Source organism: Atractosteus spatula, chromosome 2, assembly GCF_055471065.1.
Source record: "Atractosteus spatula isolate fAtrSpa1 chromosome 2, fAtrSpa1.hap1, whole genome shotgun sequence".
NCBI lineage: Eukaryota > Metazoa > Chordata > Actinopteri > Semionotiformes > Lepisosteidae > Atractosteus > Atractosteus spatula.
In genome coordinates this window covers 15,385,930-15,397,723 of record NC_142707.1, presented here as the reverse complement: position 1 = coordinate 15,397,723, position 11,794 = coordinate 15,385,930, and the positions used below count along the sequence as shown (strand labels likewise).

Here is an 11,794-nt window from a genome sequence, read left to right as displayed (position 1 = left end):
TTAAACTGACTACACGTGCTTCTGTCAAATAGTAAAATTCATTGTCTTTCTCTCACACAGAAGAACACTTTCAGAAACAGCTTTGCTCAAAAGAAATATTGCCCAAATTTAATGAAATCCTTATCTGCCTTTCACTACCTCCCAAATCCAGGACCTAATGGCAGTTTTCCAAGTAGTCTCTGGCAACTGTAATTCTCCAAGTGGCGGTGCACAATTTGCTGAATGTTGTCCAGTGTGGGGTGGGAAAAGTTGTCTAGGGCTTTTCAGCACTGAACCTCTGATTCAGTCACGATTGTAATCCCTCCTCTTAAAGGCGCTCTGGCTCTTTCACATTTTAGTTGATTATGTGCACCTGCCTCCAATCCAGCCCCCTCTTATAAGCCAGACGCTCACTCTATTCTGGGCTCTGAATTGGAAGACGGACGCCTGTCCTGACCCAGCTGAGTCTGGGGCTCAGAGCGCCTGGCCTCGTCACCCCTGTTTTTTTTTCCTCTCACTGCACCGGATCCCGTTCCAGTTTTTAACCTCGTCTTGTTTTGTCTTGGATGGATCACCCGGTACTGGACTTTTGGACTGCTTCCTGGTTTCCCCTTTCAGATTGTTTTGGACTAGTTCACCTGGACCACGCTCCCCCGAGCACCAGTGCACCATCGTCACGCCTCCCCGTGTTTGTTGCACTCCCTTCCAGATTCTATCATCTGCATAGTGTCCTGATTAACGCTTCGTAACACTGGCATAGGGATGTGTTACCTTTCATGTGTTAGAAGACCAGTGTCTCAAAGTAGAGCAGAAGGAGGAATCTGCCTACCATATACTTTCCCATTTTCGCCCCGTGTGAGGGCACCATAAACTGAAACATGAAATACGCCTAACTGTCAATTCCAAAACTGGTGGAGTGTACATTAACTGGAAAGTCTATTTTTTAAAATAAAGTCTCTATGAAGTGACATGTCTTGATTTCTGGCAGGTGACTGGGGCAAAGGTTTGATCTTGGACAGGATGACAGTCCATTTCAGGTTACGCACACTCTCATGCACAAAAAGGGCAATTGGAATATGTTAGAGCAGTGGCTTTCTATCCTGGTCTTGGGAGATCATCGTGTGTTCTGGATTATGTTCCAGCCAGCTTCTCAAATGCAAGCAAATTTTCATTGTTTTAAATTTTAGATCTGGTTTTAAATTTTCTTTCAACTCTTAAAAGGTTTTATGGGGTTTATAGCCCCATTTTAACCCTGTCGCAGCACTAAACAAGTTAGAGACTGTATAAATTCTGTATGCTGATGTTGGTGCAAATAACAAACCTTATTTATTGTATTTTTGAAGCCCAAGACTGAGTGCAGTCTAAACAAGCAAGCAGATCAATCACATGCATTAATTAGAAGCAGTGATTGAGGGCCAAGTTAGAATAGAAACAGTTCTCCCTCAGAACCACCTCAGGAGAATCACTGATTGGAGATGCCAATTATCATAGACAGTACATGTTTATGAAGTGGGGAGGAAACTGGAAGTTGGGAGGAATCTACCTTGAGATACAACCCCATCCAATCCACTCTGCTCCAGAAATTGACTGTAGTCCACTTCTTATTTATTATTAAACTGATAATTATTATGATCAATCTATCAATTAAGGAGCTACACTGTTGGGAGTTAGTGTTCTGTAGATTTACACTATGAATGAGAACAAAAGGTGACAAGTAGAGTAAAAAAATGAAATCTTCCTGTGGACCATTAAGGATAGCAAATAAAATGTTTATTTTTTCATTCATTTCATAACAATCTAAAATACTCTGTCTGCCCTTCCAGGCCTACTTTAGTGTAGCCTGGCTTCAGAAGCTTTGCTGTCTGTAATTAATAAATAATTGCAGCATCCCACTTCATTTATCAATCGGGGACATCATTACCCTGCCTTTTGTTATTCCATGCACAGTCTGGTGAGTGAAACAGACCAATAACAGCTAAATTAATGACCCATGCAGGGAAACTAATCAAATTGATCACAGACGTCCAGTGGGCTTTGCTGTGAGCAGATTTCTGATCAAGGGTCTTAAACACTGTTGGGAGGAATAATGATTAAATGTAGGTGGACAGAAGTCAGAAGTCAGAAGTTCAGAGATCAAAAAAACAATAACAAAAATAAAGACAACAATTCTCTCTAACCTTCAGTGCCAAAAAGCGTGATTTATCTACTCTGTACAGTAAAATAGAAATAATCTATTATTCTTGCACTGTATTTCAGTCTTGGACTTGTCAGTACAACATGATAGATCGGGTGGCTTCTAGTTTAACTGTGACAATTTGGCTGTGGAGAGGCACTGCCAGCAGGCTGTAATGTTCAGATTTTGTGATCTACTTGATGAAGACAAAATTTCCGTCATCCATGCTTTTCTTATTTGTTCATTTTTTCATAATTCTGTCCCTTCTGTCCATTAACCTACTGCATATTTCTTTAACAGTTGGATCCAGTCTAGAAGTAAACACAAACATAAGTACTGTATATAACAACGGAAGGTCAAACATCAAAATACAATAGAAAACCCTGTAAATGAGCAGGGTACCATTTGGAGTATTTTCTGGGTAGAAGTGGCACAGAAATGAAGGATATGCACATTCAGAACTGATGGTAGGGGTGTTCTCGTAGATAGACTTTTGGTACAATAAAGCAATTATACAGATTGAGTTCTTACAGGTGGCATAAACAGATTAATAAGATTTTTGGATCAAAAAACCTTTTGGAACCTCTCTCCATTTTTGTCCATCAAATGTCAGTATTCTCTTCTGTACCCTGCCCATTTGGAATCTCTAATAGCTAACTAACTTGATTTGCCATTTGAGAAATAAAAGTGTATTACAGGTGTATTAACACCAGGTGGAGACGAATAGAAGTTCTCACAACACTACTAGTTTACAGGAGCCTGAGGGATTGGGTGGTAAGGCTTAACCCTCTTAACTGTGACAGAGCTGTGATACTGGAGGTACAGGTATCCCTCTCACAGGCAGCAATTTCTGTAGTATGAGGCTCAATACTTTAGCTTAGGAGTCAAAGTCCTGGTGCTTTAGGATGCTATAGGTTTTTGAGTTCACCCAGGATTTTAAATATCTTAATCAAATATTGTCTTAAGAACTTTTTTATGCTCTTCAGGACCTGCTACTTTAAAGATACCCCTGCTTTACCTTGATTATCTGAGCATCTTTACTAGTTGTGCCGCTTAGGAGCTCCCTCTTCATCCAATTCTTATTTGATTAAACACATTTGTTCAGACATCTAGTAATAAAAGCAAATACAAGGTACAACTATAAAGTAAGAAACATGGGAGAGTCCAGACATGACTTGACCTTATTTTTCCTTAATGTTTCATACAAAAAGATCCACTTTTTATCTGGCAGAAAAAAAAATCTTTAATTTCAGGTCATTGGTAGGAGATTGAGCTTTCAAAACCAACCCTATTCTTTTTACTTCTGCTGCAGGTAGGGTTGGGTCAGTGTTGGTCCACTGTCATGAGAAGCTGTAGCAGAATAACTTGACCAAAATTAGCCAACCATAAGTAAACAGTGGTAGGGGCACATTGCTGTTATTGGATCAATGTCTTCACAGTTTGTTTACCAATACTGAGTTACAATAAGATAGGACCAGCCTTATCATATTATCTGTAAAATATACTAATGATGCACAATTATTTATGCAGACTCTGATATTGTGCTGGAAGTGACTCTGATATTGCCATGGGAAGAGAATTGTAAAACTAGTCTAGCGAATCACAATTATACAGCAAGAGTAAAGCTTTGAAATGTTCGTTACAGTCAATAAGTTAATTGTAATTTAAGTTATTCACTTTCATCCTAAGTAAGATCCATTTCTCTTACTTAGGATGAACTCTTTATACTGCAAATAAAAAAAGGTTTAGGTCTTTTGTTGACTCAGAGATTCCTACATAATCTTCAAAGAAGAAAAACAACAGGGCTTTTGCAAATACTCAGCCACAGCAAAAGGGAAAAAAATGGTTTGTGTTCGAATTGAGAATCGCTGCACCAGTGAAGTGTTTACATAATTGGAAATGGGGGTGGATCATTCTGTTGGCTGCAAGTAAATACAGTATGATAGAATGGCTGGGTTTATGACAGAATTATTAACAAAATGTGTTTTCAAAAAGAACATTGCAAAATCATCAGTTTGCTGTGTCCTTCTATTTCAGACTGCACTGGAGTCCTTGTACAGATTGATCCTTTTTGCACATTGCTGCAGATCCGGTCCAAGTTCTGGCAGTTCCCACAGTTTGGAGATGGATTAAAAGCAGACCCTTCTTTCCCTATGCCCTTTCTACCAAAAATATTCACCAGAGGACACTGCCAAGCTTTTTTTTCCAGATAAAAACGTGCACCATTTTATTATACCCAGCGTGAGACACGAATAAAGGACCATCCCGCGGATGACTGGATTCAGACTACAAAGAGAATGTTCACTGTGGTATAGATTTAAGGATTTGTGAAGGATTTAATGCCTGCTCTGTAAGAGAGTGGTTTTCAGGACTATAACCACCTGAAAACAAAATAATCAAATCAATTTCAGCCAGCTAAAAGTGCTGGAACTATGGAAGACTTGTTAAGACGTAGAAGAGAAGTGGAAAAAGAACAACAATGTTTTTTTAAGACACAGGACAGTTTGAACTATTACAAAATAGTCTCAAGACCGCGCATACCAGAGAACATCAATCTGCTATGATTCCAACAGTCTTTAAAGATCCACTAATGCCTTGTCTCAATTGGGGACAAAACTACTCTGGTGGTCATCAGTTGTCAGACTCCCACTCTTTAAACTAGTTCAGAAGCTGGAGCTAGACCCCCTTTAGCAAAGGCCCAGAGGCAGGAATGGAAATTACGTGCCAGTGTATTCTAGCCCCTCGGATTACACCAGTACTTTCATTGCACTTTCGTTGTGCTCAGAAACATAAACAGTAGCTATCTCATCCTGTCTTTCACAGATGGATGTGGTTATAATGTGGTTAGGGTCCTCCTTTTATCCTAAGTATAAGATAATGAAACAATAACAAGGCAGTAATTAAAAAAAGTCTTAAGTGGAGACAGACTTTGAAAGGACTCTTTCCCCCTAAGTCCTTTGTAAATTCCACCCCCTTCCACCTCCTGTGCTGTGTTCTGCAGACATGGTCCCCCTAGGGGAGAACATGATTCCAGATTCGCTGCCACAAAACTGTACCAACTGCACGCAGGCCCCCACCCCAGGCCTGGACATCACCAAAGCAGTGGTCCTGGGGTTGGTTCTAGGGATCTTCATTGTTTTTGGGATCCTTGGGAACATCCTGGTCATCCTCTCAGTGGTGTGTCACCGGCACCTCCAGACTGTCACACATTACTTCATCGTCAACCTGGCAGTGGCCGACCTGCTTCTGAGCACCACAGTGCTCCCTTTCTCTGCCACTTTTGAGATCTTGGGCCGCTGGGTGTTCGGGAGGGTCTTCTGCAACATCTGGGCAGCCGTGGATGTTCTGTGCTGCACCGCTTCCATTATGAGCCTCTGTGTTATCTCCATCGACCGCTATGTGGGCGTGAGCTACCCTTTGCGCTACCCTGCCATTATGACGGACCGGCGGGGTGTGCTGGCACTGGTGGGACTGTGGGCACTTTCCATCACCATCTCCATTGGGCCGCTCTTTGGCTGGAAGGAGCCTGCGCCCGAGGACGAGAGCGTGTGCAAGATCACCGAGGAGCCCGGCTACGCGATCTTCTCCGCCGTCGGCTCCTTCTATCTCCCACTGTCCGTTATCTTGACCGCGTATTGCCGCGTCTATGTGGTAGCAAAGCGCGAGACCCGGGGCCTGCGAGACGGCCGCAAAACTGACAAGTCTGACTCGGAGAGTGTGACTCTGCGGATGCATCGGGGAAACACTCCTGTGCCCGAGGATGAGGCCATGCGAGGTCGTCTGCACTTCTCCTTGCGCCTGCTCAAGTTCTCCCGTGAGAAGAAGGCTGCCAAGACCCTGGGGATTGTAGTGGGCTGCTTTGTGCTCTGCTGGTTGCCCTTCTTCCTTGTGCTGCCCATTGGTGAGTCAACCAAATTGTGATCCCCCTAAAGCTACCTTTTTGGGGGGGCACATCGGACAGGTCTTATAACCCTTAATAAACTCGTTCAAGATGAAGATCAGATTATGGCAAATCTATACTGATCATAGTTCAGAAACAAATATGGTAAGAAAGCTTGCTTAGTTAGTCCAGTCATCTCCAACCACATTATGTTCATTTTCTCTGAACTCCTACTATACTAGAATATTGTTCTGGGAGATCCAGTAGGTGAACTAGCAGTGCATTACCAGTGTGTTTAGAAAATGTGAAGTGGACACACAAGTACAGTTTGTGAGATTGGAATATGCCATTGATAGATCATGAGTTTAGCTGCTGATGTAGATTTTATCATCAAAACAGAAGTTTGCCTTTGTATGAGTAGATCATTCATTCATTTTAGCTGTTGTCTAATCCCTAAAATTACAATCCTATAAATGTACTGAGTAAAATAGCACAGATGTAAATAAATCCAGCAAAAAAATAGCTAAACTGTATTTATACATACCCTGGGAGATTTGCAGACAGAACATTGCCTCCAGTATGATTTATGTGTTTCACACTTTTAAAACCCAGGGCTTGGCTCTGAATCCTTTTCACATCTGTTTTCTTTTCTTCTGCTAGTTGTTTTTTTTAATAGCATATATTTATATGGACATATCAAGTTTGGAGAAAAAAAAAACCTCTGCAAATACATATTTGAATCAGCTTCTTAGAATTCAGGGTTTTTTTTTAGCATGCCACATCTTTCAGTCAGAAACAGAAATGTTTTTTCTACTCAGAGAGCTACTGGAAAATATTTTTTCAGAGCCACTAACCATTTACAATATCGCTATAGTAAATCATCTGCATTTCAATACAAATGAGTGTTGCCAAAATTTTGCATAGATCTACTGAAATCAGTGAGAGAGAGAAAATAAAAAACAAATTCAATTTCCCTAGTGTTTAATGCTGAGATGTCTTCTAGTGAATGTCTGTAGAAAAGACACATTCATCTTCAGCATTCATAATTTCCTTTCCTTTTTGGCCTATTATTGCCTACACTTATAGGAAGTCTGTACTTTTCAAATGGAATCCTTTTCACAAGGAATGCTCAAAACTGATGCATTATGTACAGTATGGCAAAACCTGTTTTTCATGCTTGATGAGCATCTCATACCCATTTCAAAGACAAAAAACTCCCATCACTTGAAGGGGTGAATATTTTTGCAATGCACTGTATTTGGCTGTTGGGAAATGTGTATTATAATAAGCAATCTTTGCATAACCAAGTACAGAAGACACTGTGACAGCCTGTTCAGTCATTGCAATACTTTGCCTAGGACCATTGAGGACCTCAAAATATTTCTTGTCTGGTACACCCTGATCTGTCTAACACAGGATAATTGCTATGCTTAGATTGCAGGTGCTACAGTAAACACAGGAGAAAAAAATCAATAACAACAACAAAGAAATGTGCAGATATATATACCCCACTCTAATGCATCACCTACTGTAATTATTGTGATCCTTTTCAATATATCCATTGTTTCCTTTTCTATTCTGATTATATCACATGAAAATATAATTTGTAGCATTTCACGATAATGGATACAGTTGCACTTTTCATGAATTCATTGTGGAGACAAGTCTGTGTCTATCACCCTGGGAAAATGACTAAACCTCCTTGTTCTTCATCCATTGAATGAAACATTAAAAACAAGGCTCTACTGAAAGAGAACTTTACATCAGCAAATAAGAACTTCTTCCCTAGTCTCGTAAGATGTTCTGGGTAAAAAAAACGTTTGTAAAAGGACCTGATTTATTCATTTTAATAGTTTAATTTTTACAGCATCACTGATGTGAAGAAATATTTTCCATTAAATGCACATTTGGGCATTCTTTTATTAAGGCAGTGGAATTCAATGTGTTCTCTCCTGACCACAGCAAGGCATGCTGAAATCTCATTGTTTAGGTATGCGGCTCCAGTGCTGTATTAAAAACCTTGTCAATTTCCTACAATTAAACCAAATAGACCACGCAGGGGTGTTTGTTTTGCCCTGGTGTCAATATGGAGGAGGATAAATGAAGAGGGATATGGGAGGGGGACTTTTATTAATTCCAGAATTTGACCTATGTTGGAATTTGACCAGGTCAAAAAAAGTGAAAGCCATATGGTTTAAATCGCACTGCTTAGCCTAGTTACATGTTCATCTGGCTGTTTGTGTGTCCATATCTTCTTTACTTTCAGTTATCCCTGTGTAGCTCCAGAGCTGCGCATTTGTTTTCTCCTAGTTACTTCCCTCCTCTTGTGGCCCCCTGTCCTCCCCTTGTGTTGATTGATGTTTGCATAACATGACATTGGCATCAACCTTCTCCTGTGCAGCAATCAGGAAAAACAAACTGTTGGTGCTTTCATACACATTTTTAATCCTAGTGCACATGGGTCTCCAGCTCTGGTCCTGTACAGCTTTACAAGCTTACTACTTAACCATCATTTGTTTCCATTCACCATGTATTATTCAATAATTATTCAAGCACAACATAATGTTTTTATCTCTAACTGAAGACACCTTAAAATGTGGGGATTTTAAGACCCAGGGCTGAAAACCACCATCACCAACCCAGTGTATATACAGTACACTAGATCATAAAATAACATATTATAGCATGTACTACTGTATATATAACATTCCACTTATTACACCATGTGTAAAGAAATATACAATACATGCTTGTACACATTTACTTTCTAATCAAAGTTTTGCAAACATTTTGGTTTAGAATTTCATTGTTTTTACCTGAACTTACTGGCATACTGTATATACTGTATAATGAGCAATTAAATGAATAACTTATGACTCAAGAGAACTTAAAAAGAAGCTATCCGTATTTCTTATAAGTGAAATGTGTTCCAAGTTGCTTTTGCTTTGCAACCAAAGTTAATGATTCATGGTGTGAAATTATAGACAGAATCCTGAAAGAGAATAAATGCAGGCAAACATATGACCCATAATGTGATTTCTGCTGGATCAATCTCAATACTCATCTTGAGTTAATTACTGTGGCGATATTGGTACTATAACGACTTTAAATCCAAGTTGAATTGCGAAGTAGGTTTTTTTGTAGTTTTATAGCTACGGAAATAAGCCTTCAGAAGTGCAGAGATTAGCACCCAATTATGAATTTTTAAACTGCAACAGATTACATAGGAACAGAACTGGTAATCAGGCCTTCTGCTTACAAAGCCATTGATGTACTTCAGTTTAAGGTAATAGCTGGAATCAGGAGTCTTGACTTTTTGTAAACAGCGCTCTTATGTGTGTGTACTAGGTGGATCAACATTTGAGTGCTTTCTGAAAGCAAAAATGACAAATACTGCAGAATAAAATATAAAGCTGTAGCTGCAGCTATAAAGCTGGTAAAATATAATGTGTTGTCAGGCATGTTAACAGAGGTGCAAACTGAGAAGTTTTAATCCTTAAACCGTATTCACTCACTGGGCTGCATGAAAGTTTGATTTAATTTGGTTTTATCTCACTGCTTCTGAAGATATTGTCTTGAGAAGCCAATTTTCCATCTTCTGAATCGTTTTAGCACTAAAACGATAACTGTACTCATTGAACAGTAACAGAGTAGTACAGAAGTATACCAGACTATGTATTCAAACTTAGAAACAATGAAAACATGGAAGTAATTATTTTTATTTAAACCTGACCACTTGATCTTCAAGAGTTTTAGATTATATTGGTATGGGCTGGATAATCCAGACACTTGTTTACGAGATAAATTTAAAAAATTCTAACTGATATCAGCTGTCCATTAAGTCATGTGGCAAACAGAAGGATAGTAGCGAATTAGATTAACTCTGGTAACAAAGGTCTTTAAATTGTTTTTCTGTCATCTAAACTGTGAGGGATCAACAAAAGACAGAAAAACAAGTAAAAAACATCTGTTTTCAAAAAATTCCTCTGCTTACATTTTTATATAATTTTTTTAAAGATTTCTATAACCAATCCTTCTGCTCCTGTAACATAAATACTGATGAAACTGCCATCCTAAACCCTAAGACTGATGTAAGTCTGTCTTATATTTTTAAAATTCTAGGCACGGAATAGCAGCTGTCAATTAGAAGACAGTGGCCTGTGAACATTTCATAAGCTAACATTATTAATTGTTTGGTAGTGATTTGTACTCTGCCTCCTTATAGGAGCACCCTCCTTAGCTATCAAAAGGTACCCAATTTATGGTGCTAATTTCAATAAAAACCATTAACCTCAACAAAGACCCAACAGAGGCAGAGAAATTGAATTTGCTGTTGTGCTCTTCCTTCCATCGATGAACACCCTCTGATTTTAATAAGCAAACATGGTGGTGTCATTTTCATTTACAATGCTGGTGATGCAGGCTTTTCATTATTTCCAGGATAAAACGAAAAATCACAGTGTGCAATACTGGACCAGTACCTGCATTGGAGTTATGTTGTAATCTTTTAAATTGCTGCAGTATACCACCATAAAGACAAAGTGGAGCATAAGAGGGGACAATAAACACATGGTAAATTAAAGGTAATGATAATAATGATAAAATATTCAGAAACCATGGTAAAGCAAATACAGTACAAGGTAATATCATGAAAAAACAACTTATATGAGTTAATAACTTGTTATTAACAACGATGTGTATATGTCAAAACACGTTCCACAGCAGCCTAGGGTAACTGTGCTTTGATATTTTCCTGAAAATGTCAGTGGTCATTTTAGTGATGTGCGCCTTTTTTTAACATTCTTTTTTTCTGTGTATTTCCTGTATTCCCAGGCTCTATATTCCCAGCCTATCGGCCACCTGAGACCATTTTCAAAATCACCTTCTGGTTGGGTTATTTCAACAGCTGCATCAACCCCATCATCTACCCCTGCTCCAGTCAGGAGTTCAAGAAGGCCTTCCAGAATGTGCTGAGAGTGCAGTGCTTGTCACGGAAGGCCAGACAAGCCTCAAAACCACATTCCCTGGCTGTGGGACATGGGCATTTTGGCACTCTGGAAGCAGAGCAGCGAGGAGACCATGGACGCAGTCCCACCACACCCATTCTGAGCCGAGCAGCAACACAGAGAGACAGAGGAGAGTGTAGGGCTTGTTCAGGAGTGACCTCCACAGAGCGCCACAGCTTTCGAACAGAGGCTGCCCGGGTCCGAAGCAAAAGCCTGCTGAGGGCATGCTGCTGTATTGTCAGTGAACCTCCGACGCAAGGCCCCACACCCACTCCTGTACCAGTCATCAAAATTCACAAGCTCTCACTGTGTGAGAACGGAGAGGCCGTGTAACTGAGGCCTCAGGTCACAATCACACTTGCAGCACAATATCCTCCACAGGGAGAACAATATAACTGATGGCCCCTTGTCTCAGACAGTCAATTCAAGCACCAGGATTGGTGGTCAAAGGCCTCACTTGGAACAGGACAGGAAAACAGTCCTTAAAAAGTGCAAATTTACTTTTCATTTAGTATTTTCCAGATGCATCTTCTCTATGCTGTTATTCCTGTAGCTATGTTATAGTCATGAGAAAACGTTTCTGAACCCTTCTGAGTTTTCTGCATTCCTGCATTAATTTCTCCTGAAATGTGATCTGATCTTCTTCTAAGTCATAATAATAGATAAACACAATCTGATCAAACAAATAACACACAAACAGTTGTACTTTTTCTTGCCTATATTGAACACATTGTTTATGCATTTACTGTCTATGCT

At 39.7% G+C, this 11,794-nt stretch overlaps 1 protein-coding gene across 1 annotated transcript; it reads left to right on the top strand.

The window, feature by feature from the left end:
* Nucleotides 1–5,121: 5,121 nt before the first annotated feature.
* Nucleotides 5,122–11,371, top strand: LOC148839351 (alpha-1A adrenergic receptor-like). Its single transcript, XM_088908194.1, has 2 exons — nucleotides 5,122–6,053; nucleotides 10,866–11,371. Exons 1-2 carry the CDS (start codon nucleotides 5,156–5,158, stop codon nucleotides 11,369–11,371), a joined length of 1,404 nt encoding a protein of 467 aa, XP_088764320.1. The 5' UTR covers nucleotides 5,122–5,155.
* The last annotated feature ends 423 nt before the right edge of the window (nucleotides 11,372–11,794 follow it).

Coding starts and splice junctions, on each gene's coding strand:
- LOC148839351 (XM_088908194.1), top strand. CDS start 5,156: ATGGTCCCCCTAGGGGAGAACATGATTCCAGATTCGCTGCCACAAAAC. Junction 6,054..10,865: donor CTTCCTTGTGCTGCCCATTG/GTGAGTCAACCA, acceptor CTGTATTCCCAG/GCTCTATATTCCCAGCCTAT.